The sequence below is a fragment of the Drosophila subpulchrella genome, chromosome X (assembly GCF_014743375.2).
Source record: "Drosophila subpulchrella strain 33 F10 #4 breed RU33 chromosome X, RU_Dsub_v1.1 Primary Assembly, whole genome shotgun sequence".
Classification (NCBI taxonomy): domain Eukaryota; kingdom Metazoa; phylum Arthropoda; class Insecta; order Diptera; family Drosophilidae; genus Drosophila; species Drosophila subpulchrella.
Window position 1 is genome coordinate 6936145 of NC_050613.1, and position 21773 is coordinate 6957917.

General features: G+C 37.7%; 2 protein-coding genes across 7 annotated transcripts in view; one reads left to right on the plus strand and one right to left on the minus strand.

The window, feature by feature from the left end:
* Positions 1-21773, plus strand: part of LOC119556403 (teneurin-a) — a 256048-nt gene that overhangs the window by 115253 nt on the left and 119022 nt on the right. For 4 of the 6 annotated variants that reach the window (XM_037868583.1, XM_037868586.1, XM_037868584.1 and 1 more), the window contains one exon: positions 13568-14150. The exons of the other annotated variants lie outside the window; for them this stretch is intronic. In XM_037868583.1, the coding sequence (XP_037724511.1) occupies positions 14005-14150 (146 nt within the window). In that variant the 5' untranslated portion in view covers positions 13568-14004. The remainder of the gene's footprint in view (positions 1-13567; positions 14151-21773) is intronic. 6 annotated transcript variants of the gene reach the window in all.
* Positions 18709-19972, minus strand: LOC119556404. Its single transcript, XM_037868587.1, has 2 exons — positions 19298-19972; positions 18709-19241 (listed from the first exon to the last, which is right to left on the minus strand). Exons 1-2 carry the CDS (start codon positions 19830-19832, stop codon positions 18775-18777), a joined length of 1002 nt encoding a protein of 333 aa, XP_037724515.1. The 5' UTR covers positions 19833-19972; the 3' UTR covers positions 18709-18774.

A 21773-nucleotide genomic window follows, 5' to 3' on the forward strand; every position in this document is an offset into this window, starting at 1 on the left:
CTTCTTATACCCAAAGAAATATAAAAATAATTTTAAAATTTGCAACGGTTTTTATGATTCCTTTAATTAGGAACAGTGTTAAAAAAGAAAATTAGTTGGTACATAAATATTATAGATGATAATATTATTATAAATATATTATAATTATATTATAATTATATTATATTATACTATTATAATTATATTATATTATTATTATATTATTTTTATAGAAGATCTTTTAATATATTTCCGACATTGTATCGATATAAGACGACATTGGAAACTACACTGGTCGGCATATGTATTTTGACAAAATAAAAGTTAAGTATACTCATAACTTGAATTTACTTCTTGTAAACTATAGGCATCAATGGAAAGGTAATTTCAATGCCGTTTGAATGATACAATACATTTCTTTACCCATTCAGTACTTATCGAAAAGGACAAATTTGTGTAAATCAACTTTTAAATTTTTTTTTCAAACTTTTTTCCTCGACTTGAAAACTTAAACTTTTTGATGCAAAAAGTTTCTTCAAACAAAAATAATAGTAACTGCAAAAAGAATTTTTCAAAAATCATTTTCCTTATATTTTTTATGATTTTTTGAAGGTGACAATGTCGGAAAAAATTTGTATGAAAAAGAGAAAAATATGGCTCAAATGCCTGTTTTTAAGCATTTTCAAAAATTCATAAAAAATATAAGAAAAATGATTTTTGAAAAATTCTTTTTGCAGTTACTATTGTTTTTGTTTGAAGAAACTTTTTGCATCAAAAAGTTTAAGTTTTCAAGTCGAGGAAAAAAGTTTGAAAAAAAAATTTAAAAGTTGATTTACACAAATTTGTCCTTTTCGATAAGTACTGAATGGGTAAAGAAATGTATTGTATCATTCAAACGGCATTGAAATTACCTTTCCATTGATGCCTATAGTTTACAAGAAGTAAATTCAAGTTATGAGTATACTTAACTTTTATTTTGTCAAAATACATATGCCGACCACTGTATTATATGATCCTTATTCAAACCCAATTATGAAGAAATAAAATTAGATGGCTAATATATATTCCCGAAGTTCCCTGTTTGGAAACATAGTTCGACTTTTCTGCGAGTGCATAGATTCGGTTTGAGATTATTGCCAATTTACAAGCCGCCTGTCTCGCTCGCTCAATCGCCGCCCGTCTCTTTCTAACGCCTGGCACTCTGCTAATTAAATATCTATGAATGGCGGTCGTATCGTAGCGTTCTTGGGGTGTGCGGAGTAGTTGTATCTATATCTGCCGGATTGCCAGTTTGTCGGATTTGCCGAATGGCGGCATGCAGATACAGTGTGTAGTCGCTCCGCTGTCGTTTGTATTTTAATTTAGCCTCTTCAAATTGCTACAGGAAATAGCTTTAATTTCCATTGAGTGTTTCTTGTTGCCGAAAACCGAATTGCCCCTGTTTTCCGTCTGTATCTCGCTCTGTGGTTGTGCAAAGATTATTCCAACCGCACATCCAACCTTACGGCAACTTTCCTTTAGCCAACATATATATGTACAATGTACATATGTAAGAATATATCCCCAGCCAGACGCTTAAGCGCTTTTCATTAATTTATATCGCGGTGCAGTCAGCACTTAGAACCCGAAAAACCGAACCGAAAAACCCACAACAAACAAACCGCAGAACACACGACTTTACAAGTTTTTTGCGTTAACTTTTTGGAAAACCGCTGGAGGAAAAGTTTCCGCTGAAGACATCAATCAATGCGATTAGACAATTGTCAATTAATCTGTGAAAGTGAAACTAGAACGCGACGTATTAAAATCGTATGGAAAATGGTTTTGCTAGGGGGACTTTTCACGTTTTCCACGAGGGAACACACACACACCCACTCGAAAAATCAAAGAGGAGACCAAACACTTGAGCTCATTTCCCAGGCTTTTTTTTTACATTTTTGCTTTTCTCCCACTTTGATCTTTCTTTTGTAGAATATACAGGCGAAGAAGCCGCGCGAAAAATCAAGGGAAAACCTAAGGAAAATACGAGGAGGGTAAACACATCGATTGATTGGTCAGCTTGGGTGAAAATATACGAATGTGTAAGATGACTGGGCGGAGCAATTGAAGTGCGAAACCCGAAAGAGGCAGCCAAATGGAGCGAAAATGCAAAGGAAAACCAAATGTTAAAAGTTTTCACCGAATTTTCCCAATGTTTATGCGCGCGAATTTGGGGTAAAGAAGGCATTTTCTTAGAAATTTAAAAATCAATCGAAGGATTTATGTAAAGATTATCTAAAGAATTTGATAATTCTACACATCTGCAAAATGTTCTTTCAGTACTTTATGCCGTAAAGTAACATTTTTAATGGCCAATTTGTTTATTTTGCTCTTGATCTTACTAAATTATATTTTTATTATCCCAGTTCATGTCTCGTAATATTTTTTTTTTGGAGCCTACGCATAAACGCCTTTGGCCCATCGAACGCTTTTCGGCCATTTTGCTATTTTCATTTAATTTCTTCTGGTTTCATTTCGCTGCAAAAGATTCAGAGCAGCGCAGATACAGCTACAAATACAGATACATTTTTACGGCCAAGCGTGAATTGCTCCCCGGGGAATTGGCGTTCCATTGGATACACTTCGATTTGGTAGATTTGACAATGCGCAAAGTGTCTGTATCTGTATCTGTCTCTGTAGGTCTAACTTTGTATATCTGTATGTGTATCTTGCAGATGCTGGGCATTTCATTTCATAGCATTTCATTTGAATTTAGTGGCCGTAGTCGGCTGACTAATGATGAAAGTGTGACCCAAGTTTTGGGGCCATTTGCAGGATTCCAGCGTCTTTTGGGCAGCGGCGGCAATTTATTACAAATAATATATCATCCCATCCCCCAGCCGCATTTTATCCAATCATCCAGCGGCTGTTTGTCCAAGTTTTTCGGTTTGGCATATTTGTCAGTGTGGCATTACTAATTGGTGATTACGAGCGGAAGTCGACAAAATATTTTATGCTCTTATTTCTATTTTGTAAACATTTTTCGCTGTCGAGTTGGGGCTCCCCGGGGTCGTAAAAAAGTAAAGGCGGCAGGGCAGGAAATTCAAGTGGCTAAAATTAAATCGAAAGCGCTGGGTTAAGATCTGCTGTATCTTCATCTGGCATATATGCATCTGTATATCTGCATATCTGTATCTGTAGCTGTGGCTGTATATCGGTGGCTGATGTGGCTGCTTTTCATCAATGGACTTGGAATATCTGGCCGAGTGCCAATTATTGTTGCACGTTTGTCTCCCGGTTGTCAAGAAGTTGTGAGTTCCTCGGGCCAACTGGGCTGCATTTTTCCCTCTCGCAAAAATGTTCATTCATTGCAAAATGGCAAAAGGAATGGGCGAAAAGGCAGCTAATGAAAATGGAAATCAACTTGCCAAATACACGAAGAAAGTGTTTTTCATATGGAAATGAAAATGGAATGGGGGAAAAGTGCATTGGCCGCCTAATTGCAGTCCGCATCCGAACATGCCAATCAACACCCCAGTTGTTGCCCTTTCTCGCCCCACCTGTCGCCCCCTCGCCCCACCCCCAATCCGCTCATTTGTCAGATACTTTTTCATTTGTCAGAAACGTTTTTTCTGCCTTTTTCTCTTGCCACGAGGTGTAAATGATTTTTGGGGCGGAAAGTCATTTAAAAATACTGAACAGTACTGACGATTAAATTGACCATTCAGTTAAGAGTGTATAGCTTTTACATTAGCTAATAGAACATTGTTTTATAATACCTATTGTTATTAAGTTAAATTGTACAAATCTTTAAACAGACAAATTAAAGCTATATTTGTAAAAATATATTTATTGTAGAATTTTAGCAAAGATCTATGAGGAAACTTAACAAACGATTTTTCGATTTGTATATATGTTGTTATATATGATGTTAAAATAATTCAAATGCTGCATTTAAGGATTCATTTTTAGGAATAAAATTTTCAAAATATATACATTAAACAGCTACACAAAAATTCATTTTTTAGGTATTTGTTAATTGCAATTTTTAGAACATTGCCGATTTTGAAACAATGTTGCATCTGTATAATTAACTCCAAGAAAATTTCAGCCAAAGTATCTTCACAGCTTTCACCCCTTTTCATATTTCACTTAGTCACTTTATCGTGTATAGGTATTTATTTTTTTTTCGTTGGCAACTTTTGTTTTATTTACCATGCTCATTTTATGGGCTGCATCTTGGGGTTTTTCTCGCTTTTCCTTGCATTTTGCCCCCGTCGACTTTGTTTTTGTTGGCTTTTAATAGTCGCCCGGCGAAAAGGAAAATGAGAATGGGAATGTTGGCCTGTGTCTGTGATAATTATTATGGCGCTCTTGACGCCTTTATTGGGTGTAAAACGTTTCGCAGGCGGTGGCCGCGGATGGATATGCAGATATAAAGATCCACAGATACAAAGATACAGATACTCTTAAGACCCGTGGATCGCATCTCATTTCGAATGCACAACGATCGACGGCGATAAGCCGATCAAGATCTTTAAGCCAGTTACAAGGTATTCAAGTTGCTGGGGATTGGATTGAAGATAGGATCGTATGCAATCTTGGGGATCCCAAAGATATATCCCCCCTTTATAGCTGTTGTTGCACCGTTAACGATCCATGTGTGGGGCCTTTTTCGAAAATAGCTTGTTAAAATTCAACAATGTTGCCGGTTAACTGATGCGGAACTTTCCTTAGATTAACCCCCAGTCCCAGACATCGAATCCATCCAATTTCTGTGCTTGCCGAAGCGACAAATAAATGTTACAGTCTTTTACTGATTTGTGTCTCTGCACAGGGAAAAATTATGGGAATGTGTGCTAATTTAGTTAAACAGTAATCAACCAAGACATTTTTTTTATTACTTATTAATAGTTTATATTTATATATTATTAAATGGTTTATAACATAATATATATATAACATTGTTAAACTGTCTTCATTACTTTAAATATTTTCTAAATTTAAAATGTTTTTATAAATTTTATCATATTCCCATCATATATTTAACAAGATATATTTAGATATAGTTAGTAATATGTCTTATTAAATATATTTGAATTTTAAGATCATAAAAAAGTGGTTTTAAGCTTGAGAGATATAACTTGAGAGATATAAATAAATACCTATTTAGTCAAGAATATTTCTTAGTTTTTCCCAGTGTAGTCTGCCCGTGTGGGTGGAGGTTTGAAATTGGGGGGAAGGGGTGGGAGAACAGCAGACAACAAAAAAGGGTTCAGATGATCATCATCACTCCGGGGCTTGGTTTCTTGCGTTTTGGGTGTCTTTCGTGTGGGCAGATCGTCGTGGATCGGATCGGATCGGCAGATGCATCCCAGGGTTTTTTTTTTTGGTATTTTCCTAACAAGCTGTCAGTCAGTCTCAGCCCTTTTGACGGGTTGCTTTAGCGGGAAATGTGGCGGGAGGGGAAAGTGTCAGCCGAAGAGGAAGTGGAAATTAGCTCGAAATCGATGGGAATCATTGATAGATGTGATGAGTTACACAATCGACTGCCCAAGTGTTGGCAAATGGCCGGGGATTACTTCTTTATCGAAGAGGTACCAACTGTGGGAATGGGAATTTTACATGTTCACCCATTAAGCTGTTTAAATACATTAAACGTTGATTGCAATGTTTGTAACGAAGGCCAAATGTGATTAAAAATTTGAGCCATTAATATGTGTTAGGTAGGGTTTAATAAAATGGTGTGTTATTATCGTTTCGTCTGTAGTTTTATTTGTATAATTTGTAAATAAAGTCAAATGGGCGCTAGTGTTATTTAAAATGTAGGATTTTAATAATCCATAAATGTATATTTGCGTGGTATTAATAAATGCAACAGTGTATTGTCAATAAGGTTGGCAAATAGCAATTTGCATTTATGCATAAATATTTGATTATTTTAAATATATTAAACTTTGTGGAGTTTGGATATTCTGCCCTCTCTGTTTTGAGTTTTTTTTTCCATAAAGGCAAACGACAGAAATTACCATACAACATTTTTCACTTATCCCCCATATATATTTTCCTAGCGCCCCCTTTCCCGTGTGGAAAACTCCCCACCCGCTCCCCCTGGAATTTCCCCGTCCCACCTCCTCTTGAGTTTCGGGGCTTTGCTTTGTTAACTTAACTTTATTTTCTTTTTTCTGCTCCTCTGTTAATGTGCGAGATGCAGATACAGATACAAATGGGTGACCATGTGTGTGTTTTGGGCTTTATGAGAGCATATCGCGGGCTGAGCTGCACTGAAACAAATGAATTAACTGAAATAAAAATGTATATAAATAGAGATGTATAATGGGAAATTTATTGAGGTTAAATTAGAGGTTGACATAACGTTATATGAATAAATAAATTTTTTTATTTATGAAATGCTCCAACTATAAAGGTGATTAAAAATGTAAGACTATAATACACAATATGGTTTTGTTTTCAGATATTTTTAATGTTTTTCTTCATCAAAAGTAAATACAATTTTTTATAAATTACTTAATAATAATAAATGTATAAGCACGCTTTTGTCTGTGTACTAAGATAATAATCAAAGACACGACAGATTCAGTTCTGTTCCTTTATTCCATTTATATTTCAGCTTCAGCTCGAGTTGAGTTGGGATACACTTTGAGTTGAGTTGAGTTTCGGTTTCAGTTCATAGGCCGTTGTAATTCCCCAGAAGCGCCCCATATATCTGTATCTTTACATTCGTATCTGTATCTGCAGCAGAGTCTGTAAATGTATCTGCGTGTGTGCATAAGATATTAGCATTCTGTGCGTTAATGCTTTCATCTTACAGATATACTCAGCTTTTTTTTCGTCTACTTGCTTTTGCCTGCGAGTTTATTTCATTTTCAGTTTCATTAAATAACAAATTGCTCTTTTGTTGTGTGTGCATGTGTGTACGAGTATCTGAGTCTTTGTATCTTGAGCTTAACTTTTTTATGATGTCTATGCAGGCTTATGTGTGTGCACTTTACTTTTTTTTCTCTAATAAAAACCAGGAGCAGTGGCACAAAAAAGGAGAATAAAAGAAGTTCAAGGGAAGGTTAAGGAGACGCGGCTCAAAAAAACTTTGTTTGTGTCGCGTTTCTATTTTATGCTTTCAATAAATATTAACATTTTCTGAAGAAAGCCGGGCAGTAACCTTTCTCATCATCTTCCCCCACATTTTGCCCAAAAAGTTTTGGCTTTCTTTGTCTTTTGCCGTTGTTAACGTTTCGGGGCTTTTGTTATTTTTAGTTTAGTTGACGCACATTTTTCATGTTTATAAAATGTCTTCAAAGATTTTAATCTCATTGAAATGGAGGCCAACGCCCCGGGATGCCTCTGTTTTGCCCATGATAACTTATCAAACTGAAAACCTGGCTTCTGACATGGCCAAAAGGAAACCATGACATTTGACGAGTGCTGCCAGTGTGTGTGTCTGCAAAAGCTAAGCAAAAGTTTTCCCCATTTTCCTCCGGAAAATTAACAGAAAATCTCCATGAAGCTATGAGCTCATAATCCAGACCGCAAACCCAAAAACCAGAACCCGTAAAACCAAAGGCACTCAATTATAAGATGTGTGTAAATTTATGTTTTGTAATTTTATGTAATTTGATTAACTCGTAAGTAAAAGTAATATACTATACAGTACCCTTACTTTTATCTTGAGATCCTAAAATTATATGCGGGTCATAAAACTATGAGTATCTTTTGGAAACCCTTAAAATCAAAGTCAGTCGGCAGATGTGTCTCTGTATTTTCGTATCTTCTGTAATTATGTAGGTGTGAACACTCGCCCTGTGACATGATCATCAAAAAAAAAAGAAAAGGAAAAGAAGAGCAGAACGACCCGGGCCATAAATTTAAAAGCAATAAAACTTTCAAGACAAATAAATGCGGCTTCCCCACTGCAAATGTTGTTGCAACACCAACATAAATCTCGAGGCACGCAAAATATTTAAACAAAAACGAAAAAGGGGGAATCATTACACCCTGAGACGCGTGCGTGCGGTTTCTCGATCGCCTGTATACAAGCCCATACATCCCACCATATCCCCATACCATCCCCAGACCTTGAAATGCACAATGGATGGTATATATATTTACTTATGTGTATACTTATGACAGGGGCGTTAATTTATGTGAGACTGCCAAAGGGGGGATACCAACTTTCTGGGCGATCATGTGCGTCATTGCCATTGAGGATTGCCGATCTCTGATGGCGTGCTGCATCTGGAATCTGCAATCTGAAATCTGGGATATGGGATATGGCATCCTGGGTCTGCTATTCATTTGCCAATGGAATTATCTAGGCGGATCAACATTTATAGCCACTATAATCGGCCTCAATGGCCAGTGACTCTGGACTTTCCGACATTCATCACAGCCCATAAGTTCATAATCCAGTTATGGCTCTATGGAATATGAATCTCGTGATCTTTCCATTTTCTTTTCCTAGTTCTCCCCCTCCCCCCCAAATAACCCCAAATAAAAACAATCAAACAGATTGCTCCCAATTCCATAAACGAAACGATCGTGACAAGAGCTTTCGCTGCAAGTCCCATGATTATTTTGAGTGATCTTCTTGGAAAAAGATACTTGAACTCGTCGGATCTTCGGCGCTGGGGAAAATCTTTAGCTGGAGAAATGCCAGCTGTTTGATGCATCATGATCTTGTGTGACACTCGCCACCAATGGCTTTTGGCCAATTAGCTTTGGCCCCAAATCGAATCCCCCAAGTGGCACCCAGACCCCCTATTTTCCCCCATTCACCCTTTCCAAAGACAGTGAAAAAAATTAGATATTTATAAAGTGAAAAAAACTTATGAGGGATTTAAAAAAACCCATTCTCCTGAACTTACTTTTAAAACCAAATGCACTATAGGAAAATAATTTTGTTTAACCTGAATTCGATTAAATCTAATAAACCAGTTTATTTTTGAATGTAAATTGTAGTTAGGGTAACAATGAATATTTAATATATTTTTTTTATAAAATGATTAAATATCAAAATATATCCCCTCGTTCATTAATAAATATTAAATTGTATAAAATATCAGATATATGAAAAATTATTATTAAAAAAAGTATATCAATTCAAATGGGGATTCTCCTAATGATCCCAGTGTGCCTTAATTATTCGAGACTGTGTTTGGTTGTTTATCTGGGCAAACATAAAACAGAAAATGAAAAACCAAATAAACGCTAATTGGAAAAGCATATTTTATATGGACTGTGCGTTTTCGTTTCTCCCCCTTGATTTTCCCGGCACTCCGCCCGCGTTTTCCCCCACAAGATCCCCTTGTTCTTGTGGCACGCACTTCCCACTCATAAAAACTGGAAACATTTTTCGGAGAGAAATATGTGTTCGCCCCGTCGACCATAAAAATGTTGTTGGGCAACCCTTTGGTTATGTCTACCAATTTTTTTGAATGGTGTGGAATGGGGGGCGATGTCAAATGAAATGCCGTGTTGGCCATCATGATTACTTTTGACATTTGTGGCAAATGTTCGAGAGCCGGCATACTTTTCTCACTCCCGGCTATTTATAAATAATCAAAAATTGTTGACACAATTTGGGGGAGGGGGGAGGGGGGGCCAGCAGATTGGCTTAGACGCCATTTAATTGTTTTATGTTCGTAGTGTTCGTAGGGAAATAAAATCAATTTTAATTACATTTAGTCGCTGACATTTTGATGGCTGTCAGGCGGCGTAGAAAGGGGGGAAAGCCAAGGCCCTCATCTGGTTTTCTTTAATTTTTTTCTGACGAAAACCAGTTCTGCCCAATCCTCAATCCCCAATCCCCAATCCCCAATGCTCAATGGTCCGTTTCGGTCGCAGTAGAAGTCCAAGTCGAAGACTCGGGCTCAGTCTCAGTCTCAGTTTAAGTCCCAGTTCCAGCTCTGCTTTTGGTTTCCTCTTAGTTTCTTGTATATTTTTTCTTCCTTTTTTTTTTTTCTTCTTATAAGCTGCATCCTAACGAAAACCTGGAAACTTGTCGTTGTTTTTATTTTATTTTTTTTCTGTTCGACAGAGCAACTTGCTGCGAACTCGTTTGGTAGCATTTTGGGTGGGCGAGGGGGCAGGAACGGTTCGGTTGCGCAGGCGGAGGGGCGTCGACATGATTTGCACTACAAAACAAAAAATTTTTAAGGAGCAGTCGCTCCTCTCTAAATGCACTGCAAGTGGGGAAAAAAGCCAAGAAAAATGGCTCAAATTTAAAAGAAAAATAAATAATCTAGGGCTTAAAAAGCATCTTTGAGCCATTTAATTTGCTTTAAAGAAGGATTTTTTAGTTATAACATTATGTGTGAATGTTCTCAAACGTAGATTTCATCCTATGTTTTTTATTTAATTTTTTTTTTAATTACATTGTTTATATTTTTTGAAATATAAATTATTTAAATTGAAATTTCTTTTTATGAATGGTTCAGATATATGGTAGAAATATGTCTTCCCTTGGAAATCTTCTCAAACTCTTTGGTCATCATTTAAGTTATGAAAAACGCGTGATATTTTATCGTTAAAAAATAATTAAATTATTTTTATTTTATTTTCAAAGGAGTTAAAGAACTTGGCATAACCTTAAAAATGTTAAACAAATATTATCTTATTCTGACAATAGACATCTCCCATTTGCTGTCAGTTCGATCATTTTTTCTTCTTTTTTCCCAGTGTAAATCCCTTCCTTTTTTCACCGCCCCCTTTTCGCTGCTGCCTCTTTTTCGCGCTGCATTTTTCGCGTAGGCCGCGTGGAGTGCAGCGAACTTGGTAGCCAGGCCGGAGATTAATGCGCTGCCAGACAAACTCAGCTGGAATATTTCTGGGCAGCTGGGAAAACGGGGAGCGGTCTTCGTGCCTTTGGCCAGTAAATCTTGAGCTGCTTTTCGGCCTCGGCCAGCAAGTAGATTTCATATCAGCGCGATGCGTTTTGGGCCAGCAGATATTTTTGGCCGGGAATTTCCGAGAACCCATGCATGGAGCCAGAGAGCAGGCCACGAGGATCAATCATAGGAATGCTAGGTATTTTCACGAAAACATCAATGAAATTTCCCAGTATCTGCAAGATACATTTCAGAAGATAGCAAAAAAAGGAAGCTTAGAAGATGTTAAATATAAAATGGCAAAGTAAAGCTCCCAATTAATACATAATTGTAAACTTTTATGAGTTTTAAATCGAATTTCTAGAAAGAAAATATATTTTTAAAATGATAAAAATCTATTTATCTAACAGTAAAAGCAATGCCAATAATTTCAGTCATTAAAGAACCAATTAAAACATATTTTTACCGCAAAAGAAATATTACCCCCAATGGACTTAAAATCCTTTCACAATCAACGAATTTATGTTCACAATTTATCAGCGATAGCCCAAAAACATTTTGGAAATGCACTTAATATTCCCAGAATCATTTTGGGGAATCATAACAATTCGATTGCAGAAATTCCAAAAAAAAATTTCCAAAAATTATTTTGTTTTTTTTTGGTTGTGGTTCACCCTTCTCTTAACACTTGTCAAAATTTGTTCGTATTTCATTCAGGCGTTTTTTGTTTTCGCTTCTCTGGCAGTAATTATGCGATTACAAGCATTTTTTCGATTCGTCGGATGCGTGTTGTTGAAATATTTAAGCAACAGCATTGGATTTGTGAGTTCATTGTTTGAGTTCTATTATATTGTTTTTTTCTGCGTTTCCCTTAATGAACGTGAAATTATTTTCGTTTATCATTGAAAGTATTTCATTAGCTGCCGCTGCGAGAAAAGATACGAGTGAATGTATCTGTAACTATCGAAGCGGTCGATTCGCTGGCGCGGAATGTGCTAGTTCATTGCGTCGTGTTAATTAATGCGCCCTAAAATCAGTCAGTGGTTCGATGTTTGATTAATGGCAAGCTTGCCAGGGTAGCGGGAGATACATTTGTATCTATGGCTATGCAAATGCAGCAAGGAATTGACCATTATGCGGTCGAGACGCTGTTGTTGCAACTGTACTGGCATCCGCGTCTGTGTCTGTGTCCAGTGGCGTAGGCAGGGGATTCCTTTAAGGGGTTTAACATTTATTTTTCAATGTAAATTATTCGCAAAAATAATTTCAATCATTAAATATTTCGCATGGAATACTTTGAGAACGTATAAAATTCCTTTTTCAAGCAAGAACGTATATACATATATAAAGGATTTCGTACTTTTTCTGCATAAACAAGGTTCAGCAAATATTTGGAAGAATATTACCAACATTAAGTTTGTTCATAAATGGACTAATGATTGTTTATATTATATATTCGAAAAATTGATATTATCGATCAATCATGAAATCGGGTTCTATATTTTCCTTAAATAAAATCCTTGGAACGCCACTGTCTCTTTTTCGTATTTTGCATCTACATCGATGCATTTGCATCTTTGCGGTTCATCTGAGGTGTTTGCTGGCTGTTCATGTACTTTGGTACTAAGACTTCTTTCTCCAGCTTGCCCTTTCCCTGGGCATCTCTCTTTTGATTGATTTTGATTCACTTCGTGCCCGGCTGGGTGTTATTCAATTTTTGTGCCATATCATAAATTTAATTTGAGATGAAAATCCAAAAGATATGCCGCATTATCCCTAGCCCGTGCTGCCGAGCTGGTCCATTGTATCCCACAGATACACAGATACAGATACGTTTCGATCGCCCGGCCACAATAACGGATTACATTTGAAATTGTTTGGCATTGGCGCCCGCTCCACAGTCCACAATCCCCAATCCCCCCCCCCCCCCCCCCCCATCCGATATCCAAAATCCCCAATACCCCGCCCCGTCGCAAGTGTTTTTCCAATATTACACGATGACTTTGAATATTTTGTCTGGGCACATCATGGGTGGGATTTTGTGATTAGAGCGATACACCAGTACCAGTTTCCAATTGGATAGAGAGGGGGCGGCAAGTGTAACAAATATGCTGGGCATTGGCAGTCGGTCGGACATGGGACTACAACCTACAAACTGCCAGATACCAAAATGGAATCCACACTTATTCTGATTGTTTGCCCAGCAGCTCTTCCCCGGGTTCTCCTCTCGGTTTCGAGCTCTTGCCCTGGTGGTCCACCATTTAGCTGGTGGAAAACCAGTTTTAGGTTATTTGAAAATGCTGAACCGGAGCCAAGAATGATTTTTGGTTAGCATTTCGGGAAATCGATAGATATATTGTAGTACGGTGTACGGATGCGGGGGAGATGAATGCAGATTAGGCAGATGCAATCGATGCTAGTGGGGGGAAAACAATTAACATTTGCTAAGCGGTAGGAGTGTTTCCACAGCCGCAGGCGAACGGGGAAATTAGGAGAAATGCTTGAATTCTAATCTTATTAATGCGGTAAATAGGATAAATGTATTCACTTTAAGTAATCACAGTTAAATTATATAAATATAAACAATGAAGATGTCCTATATTATTATAATTAGTAATCATTATGGCCTATAGGCCATAAAATAAATAATTTGTACGAGAGAAACCCCACGGAACATTGTAAAGCGTAACGAAAGGTCACAAGGTTGTTGTCCCCAAGACAACCCAACTTAACTATTTACCTGTATATTTTCCACTTCCATTTAGATTCGAAATAATCAATCAGCAGCCATGAAAAAGATCTAAAATCCGTTTAAAGGAAAAGGACAACGGTGAACCAGAGCGAGTGGAAATCCGAAAGATAGGGATTTCGACGAAGGCACTTTCATCGGATCGAGGCAAATATATTTCCATCCGTGGGTGGCAATGCCACCGAGGCCCCTGTGGGCCCCCCCTGCCCCTGCCCATGCATCGAACGGGGTGCAGACGACTCGCGATCGCCGCTGAGGGTTAAATCCTGCACTTGCCATTAACAATAATAATAATAATAATAGTTGTAATAATTAATAACGCGACAAGAGCGAGCGCCACGCAACGAAAACGCCACAAAAAAAACCAACCATAATTAAATAATAAATAATCGCCATAAATCGTGAAGTGAAGTGCACTCTCGCACTCTCGGTACAGTGAACACCAGACACAAAATGACTATGAAATCGATGAAGTACTCCGATTGTGATACCATCATGGATGGCTACAATCCGGTACCACCGCCCCTGCCCCGCCGAGTGCCCCCCGTGCGAAATATCTACGCTGAGCCCTTTGCCCACGAGCCGAACCATTCCAGCAGGTAAATAATACATTAAATGCACTGAAAAGAACTCCCATGAATTCAGAAAATATCAGTGTAGTTAAACATTTTTAAAGGACATCATCTCAGCTTGTAATTTTAAATGAAAAATTCTTTTTCTTCTCAAACTTGAATATTCTGACAATAAATAAATGATATATATATCAATATATATATTGTTTTTAATATTTAAGTATATATTTTGGTTATTTACAATTCGTCTTTTGGGCCAGTTAAAGTTATATATGTATAGTCTAGTTCGAAAGAAAATGTCATTATGTCTAAAATTAAAAATCGAAATTAGAAAACAGTTTGTAGATGCCAACTAAGAAAAGATTTTATAATATTTCCGTCCGAATTATTTCATATCTTTAAGACCTTGCATATTCAAATAGTTTTCTGAACTTTACATATTTCATACATATGCCTTATAAAGTTATAAAAAATATATGATTTATATTTCTGTGAAACATAATGACTTGTTACATTTTATTTGCCCAAGTGCATTCACCTGCACACCTGTGCAAATAATTGTAATTAAGTCGAGTGTCATCGCGAATTTACAGCGCCATCAAAATGCCAGTGACAAAGGCAATTGACGATTATGCACGGGTCAACTGGGGTCAACTGTTTCGAGAGCTGTCTGACTGGCGTTGCTATAAACTCATTGCCAAAATATTGCCACAGATTTAAGACTTAATTAACATTCGAGTCCTGGGGTCTGTTTCGTTGAAATGCATATAATAATTTGAAAATAAATCAGTCCAGGAGAAAAGCAAACGTCTCTGGCATTTAAATGCTTTGAAGCATAATTAAATGGCAATTTCGATAAGAAAATATAACTTGCATTTGTATCATGTGCTTTGTAAGTGTTTTGTATCATAATTGAATGGTTTGTATTACAAATATTTATAGCCATAACAAGAAGTAAATTAAATTAGGAAAAGTGATGGTAATGGTGAAAATAAAGAGTTAGATATTTTTGCCAAACCAAAATTGTTATAGTTTCCAATTAAACAAGTTACGCAAATGTTGTTTTAAAGAAGCATTTAAAATCTCTTAGAAAACCTTAAAACTAGTTAATTTTTCTGTCAGAACGATTAAGATGTTTAGTTACCATTTGTCTGTTGATAACTTTAAGTAAGGAATGAAATGAAATATATCCGTGACCCAGAAAATATTTTCACCCATTCAGATTTGCCTAGAAAAAAACACAGTTCCTTTATTGCCGTGTCACCTAAAGGTGTTGCCTTGTATTCCTTTTTTCAAAAAATTCCATTCTTCGGCGCAATCATCTCCAATTCAAACGCAAGAAACTGGAACACAATTTCAATAAACGCACGCCTCGATGAGTAGCTCCTATATTCTTTACCCATCCTTAACTCTTTCCCCATTTTTTGTCCATCCTCCCACTCATATGCCACAGAGTTGCATATTGAAAAAAAGGAAAATATGTGTATATAGATGGAGGAGAGGAGCAGATGATAAAGAAATGTCCCATATAAAGCGGCGTGAGTCGAGTGTACAATATGCATTTTCATATCTGAATAAATAGACAGGCGAGAGGTGCGGAGTTCTCACTGGGATACAATCATTATATATATATATATGTGTATATATTTATATATATATATCACAACAATGACCGGTGGTGTGAGGGGTGTGGGGGAAACGAGGGCAGACAGATGGAAGAGCTTACGAGGACGAACTCAAGAGGATGAGGATGTGGATGCGGATGGGCATGTGGATGAGGATGAGGATGAGGAGCAACAGCGGCCAAGTGGTAACCAACAGTCAGCCAACTGATACAAGAGGCTGGATGCACAGCAAAAAAAACTGGAACCCATTGGTCAGACCATGGGGATTTCTTTTAGGATTTACTTTCGGTATTTAATCTTAAAGATCATACTAAAATGGTGTAGTTCTACAGCATCTATTTTAAAAGGATTACATATTTAAAAGACTTACATCTTTTTACGACTAGAAAAATTAAAATTTAAAAGAGTTCGTTTGAATATTTCAAAGATTGAATATCTAACAATCGTAAACTTTTTTTGTATACGTTCTTGATATAACTATAACTATAATTATCACTTCTAATTGACCAAAAGATTACTTATATGCTAATAGAAATAGAGTGCAATTTTAAATACTTAATCTAAGAAATAAATATTTTTAAAACAGCTAGACTTAATGTCCTATCATATCAGTGCTTTATTTACTGATTTCTACATATTTTAACACGTTTAAAAATTCGAAATAACTTAATGATTTTATTTTTTAACAATCAAAAACAATTTTTCTGAAGACCTAAAATAGAATCATGAACAGTATCTTTTGCCATTACAAAATTAAGGAAAGTAAAATTCGAAAAAATGTTTTTAGCTTATATAGGTTACTAGCAAAACCAAATCTAACAAAAAAGAAATTGTAGTATATTTTTCGCCCCGTGTAGTGGGCGTTTGGTCGCGTGGGCGTGGCTGTGGGCGGGTTTCGGCATTGCGGCGCCATATGTTTGCCTGTCAGTTTCATGCATTTCATATCGAAAACCATTCGTACTTTTACTTGAGTGAGTTTTATGAGCAACGAGCCGAGCCTGTGCGGGGGATACACACATCCATGAGGATGCTCCACTGGCTACATTGTATCCTTTTTCCAGCTCAAAAATGGATGGGAATCTCGAGAGGGGGGCTATGGCATCAGTGGCCCCGTTTATATGCATAGTTTTCGGTTGCTCTGCGATTGCAAACTGCGAAGTGGGTTAGATTGTGTTCCGCTGCCTGTGCTCGTTCAGCTTTTATATTAAATGAAAATTCCAATTACTTTTTATGGGACTTGCACTACTGAACGCGGGGCGATAGAGGGGAAAACCCAAATAGTTAAATTCCAAAGTAGAGAGTGGGAAAATAACACTATCTTTGGACAAAAAATACCTTGTTCCTTATTTTAAGCCACTTGAATGTTGTTAGAATATTCTGAAACTGCAACAGAAAGATTGTAAATATGCTAAATTTATTATAATACATATATATTGAGACCCTAGAATATTTTGCTCTTTTCTCCATGCTGATTTAATTCCCCTTGAATGTCAAAGTTCCCTCGCATTTAAGCTGCATGAATTCAAAACCGAAAAATTACAATAACTATTTTCCCATTTCTCTCTCTTTTTTTTTCGCCACTTTTAGGTAAGTTATGGAAACATTCTGGCAGCCCAGGAATACGAATGCGAATGGGACTTTATATGTGTGTTCGGTTGGGGTATGTATAAATATGTACATGCATATTTGAGGAGCGAGGGCAGGAAAAGCGCCACTGCAGAACTTGGAAAAGCCGGGGGAATTTAATAATTCAAGTGGCCGGGCGAAGGGCGAAGGCCTCTCTAATGACCTACTTGAAAACAAACAACAACAGTAACGAAAAAAGTATGACTACCCACCGGTGAACCGCCCACTCTCGAACCACCCACCATAGCACCACCCACCATCCACCATCCACCACACATAGGTAATTTGTGTGCTCGTGTGGGTCAGGTGGTTTTTCGGTAGCCAGAAACTTGTTTAGTTTTCGGTTTGGCTTAGTTCAGTTTTCAGTTTTCAGTTTTCCATTTTCTATTTTCAGCTTTCGACTTGACTTGCAAGTTTAGTTTTGCACTTCAAGTGCATTTCACTAACAAAAATCCCACACAAAACATAACCTCTTGACCCAGACCAATCAATAAGCCCCACAACTCATCTTCTTTAGCTCCGAGCCCCCCTCCCCCCCCCCCCCCCCCAAACAAAAAAAAAACGTGATGAACATTATGATTGAAATGCCGAGCTTCATATCATTTCGTTGGACAAACAAGTCGCACAAAACTCCGAAGTGGAGGACATGTCATACGAATAGCATATACATATACACCATACCATACCATACCATACCATACCATATACCCACTCGATGGGTATTCTTATGGCAATGGGAGCCAACTCGATTTTGCTCGTTAGACAACATTTGTTTCGGACAGTTGGCAACTAATTTGTTTTGAAATGGATGTCGAGAGTGTCCTCGACGACCCCCAGGACTTCACTTTGAGGCCGGGTACCAAGGGTCAGCAAATTGAATAAAAAAGGCACAAGATATTCGGAGAAACTGAGCAGGCAGCCGAAAATGCCATGAACATGTGCAGATTTTCTTTAAGCCACCCATAATATAGGAGGACCCTTATTGCTTGACAGTAAATATTATGCCACATTTCTGATAGATTTCAACAGGGAGATTATTATTTGTTGTTGGGTTCTTTAAGCCCTTTCATAAGACTTGTCAACTTAAGATTTCAGCGGAAAAATATTCCAAACACTTGGTAACTCAAAATAATAGATGACATTCCAATCGAAAAAACATTGTTTTCTCTAAAATTTTGAAACGTTTTTAACACATTTTTGTAAGAGATCTAATAATTTAAATATATTTAATAAATTGTTTGTTTCTTTAAAAAGTAAAAATGTGCCAAATAATTAAATGTTAAATGTATAACAACTTTTTTATGCAAATAAAACTGCGGAACTTTGGTCTTTTATCTATGTATTTACTGAAGTAATGTGACCAGATCAAGTAAAAGTTGTAATTCCAAGTTTAGCAGGTTTTAAAAGTTGGGAGGACCTAAATCCGATTCCTTTTCGGGTTTATTTTCAACGATTTCCCCCGCATTCGCTGAACATTCGGCAATGCCAAATGGAGGTAATTCCAGTGATACCCCTGGCAAATCCATTATTAAGGGGGCGGAATCAGTTCCTATTAAGTCCCCGAATAAAGACCTAGCACTTGGCAGATAAAAACTTGCATCTTGATCGGGGTTTAAAATATCTTCGGAAACTTTTGAATCGTTGGCGTCTGGAATACTTGGTAAAATGATTGGACTTGTGTCTGCAAATTGGGAATCCATAAGGGTAAAAATTTCCGGAAGGGGGACCGCCACTTCGTCTATATCTTCTCGATCCTCTAAGTTTGATCTTTCTTGCACCAGAGTTTGCAAATTGGAGCCCACAGAAATGGATAGCGCGGATTCACCGAGCTCGTCTAATAAATCCTCTCGGGTATTGGATATATTATCTATGAATTAATTGTATAGTGCACTTTTAAAGTTGATTTCTATATCTTTAATTTACCTAAGGGCTTCCTCCGTTTGGTTTTGTTTAATGCAGATTTAAGATTTCCCCGAATTCCCTTTTTCTGCAAACTCTGGGAACTACTTGCCCTGGGTCTTTCGGTAATGGTTAAACTTCTTTCTGGTGGTTCGGCAATTGTCACCGATTTAGTGGAACCTCTGCGCTCCAAACGAGCAGATTTAAGAGAGGTGGTGGGACCAGCTGATGTATCGGGAGGATTTTTGGCTATTGAACTACCAATGGGCACTGGAATTGCATTGCCAGGAATGGGGGCCACTGTCTGCCGAAGTCTTTTATTCTCGGCAAACAGAAGAGCCCTCAGATTCTTCATTTCCTCAATGAGCTTCGATCGGCGCTGTTCCAACTCCCTCAGTTTCTGATGTTCACCCTCTAGACTGGCAAAAAGTTGGGCAAATAGGGCATTATTCTGTTCCCGCTGGCGATTTTGGGCTTCCAGGCGATTTGGTGGGTTCAAAGAACTACTGGCAGTGTTCTTTAAACTTTTCTTATTCTCCTCGGGTTTCTTTTCGGCCATTTTTGAGTTGAGACTAGAGCTTGAGGGTCTCAGGAGTTTTTATATAGGGAAATCCCCGTCTGCCCTGTCCTGAAAATTTGGAATTTTGTTTTCAGTTATTGTGTTGTCTATGATGCAGCCCAAAAAAATGTAACTTAAGCACTGACACTTTTGCCATGGCTTACGTAGATAAAATACTAAAAAATGAGATTTTCAAATTAATTTATTAAACAAAAACATTGGTTCAATAGATATAGTTTTTAACATTTGTTTTTGACTGACAAGATAGCAAGATTTAATCAAAACATTGGTTATAAAAAATGACATGTTTATCCTGACATTACAGTATTTCCCCCAATGACAAAATTTTAAATTGATAAAGTCACAAAATGTGCCCCTCAAAAAGTGCAAATAAATCGGAGTGCGATTTTATTTGCACTCCCTTAGCTGCCATTATCCCGGCCTTTCAGCCAATCTCAAATTGGTCGAACTATTAAAGTGAAAAACTTTTTAGCTTCTGTTTTTTGTTTTTCCCTCCGAACCAGCGAATCGGTTCCTTTTTATGCGGACTCTCATATTTTGGCAGACAAACTTCAAACTATTGTTGTGGCAAGTCAATGAACTGGCAAAATCGCCTAATATTTCCACACTCCCAGACACTTGTCTTTTTTTTTTTTGTGTGTGCTCTGTTCTGTTGAGGAGGAAAAGGCGTTTTCCCTGGGAGCTCGGTGTTCTGTGCTCTGAATGGCCAAGTATATTAAAAGTCTATTTCTTTTGGCAAGACAATAAAGTAGCGCTGGGATAGTGGTGAAGGACAGTGGCTCACCCCGCCTGCTTTGTTGTAACAAAAGGACACGAAGATGAAGTAGGAGCCGAGTAGGATTCAGGACTCAGGATCCTGGGATCCTGGGATCCCGGGTCTTTGGCAGTGGGATGAATGAGCCCGACTGGCGGGTGGCTATTGTTCTACTTCGCGAAATAGCGCACATAAAAAGCCAAAGAACGAGGGCCATAAATGATAAAAAAAAGGGGGGCAGCCAGAAAAAAGGAGGCGGAGAAAATTGGTGGTAGCCCAAACTGAACCCGAAGTGGGGATAAATGACAGCCAACTGGCAGCCAGACAGAGGCGCTGTAAAGGGGGCCCGGAAAAATAGGGAGAATCCCAGCGAAAGGAGGACGCCAGAAGACAGAGGCGCTGTGGGGGAAAAAAGGGCCAGTAAAATGGAATAAAATGCCAGGCCGACATCGACATTTTCCCGTCCCAAAGCAGCCCCCCTTCCGCCTCCCTCCTCCTACGCCCCTGTCAATTCCGACGACGTCTACGAGGAAAAGGGTTAAAAATGTTTCATTGCCTCGACAGGACTGCGAAGACAACATATGCCAATAATTTACGCAATTTAGACAAAGTAAAAAGAATACAAAAAAAGGAACTCAAGATGGAGGAAAAGTAAAACAAACAGAAACGAGAAGATATGGCCAGAAAAGCCTAAGGAAAATCCTACACAACTGGGAGTTTTGGGTGCTGTGCGTCCAAAAACCACCCAAATATACAGCCCATTTAACCCCTTACCCCCAGAAAAGTAAACCAAATTGATGCTCAATTTTATATTTTAAATGTTATTCAAATTGTGTCACATTTCTCAGTGTAATGGCTTGGAATTGTCTGCAGAAAAAAGGGTTGCCCACGGGTTGTTGTTTTCGAATGTTGTGGCTTGCTGGAGGAACTCCTCTCCAATTGCTAACCCCCATTTTATTTATCGACGGCCATTTCTCCCGGGGTGCACATATATATAGAGACATATATAAGCGGGATATAGGAGAGATGCCTTAGAAATGAGCGATGCTCAGGCGATTTAAATGCGCTAAGCTAATTAGCTGTGGCCAACAACACCAAGAAGTTGGCCAACGCAACTGACCCTCAATGGTTACGTTTGCGGAAATTGCGTCATTAACAGCCGCTTA

What these genes read in the sequence shown, in the direction of transcription:
- LOC119556404 (XM_037868587.1), bottom strand. Translation starts at nt 19,832, where the DNA reads ATGGCCGAAAAGAAACCCGAGGAGAATAAGAAAAGTTTAAAGAACACT. An exon ending in CAAACGGAGGAAGCCCTTAG is followed by an intron (nt 19,242 to 19,297) that starts GTAAATTAAAGA and finishes ATTAATTCATAG; the next exon opens with ATAATATATCCAATACCCGA.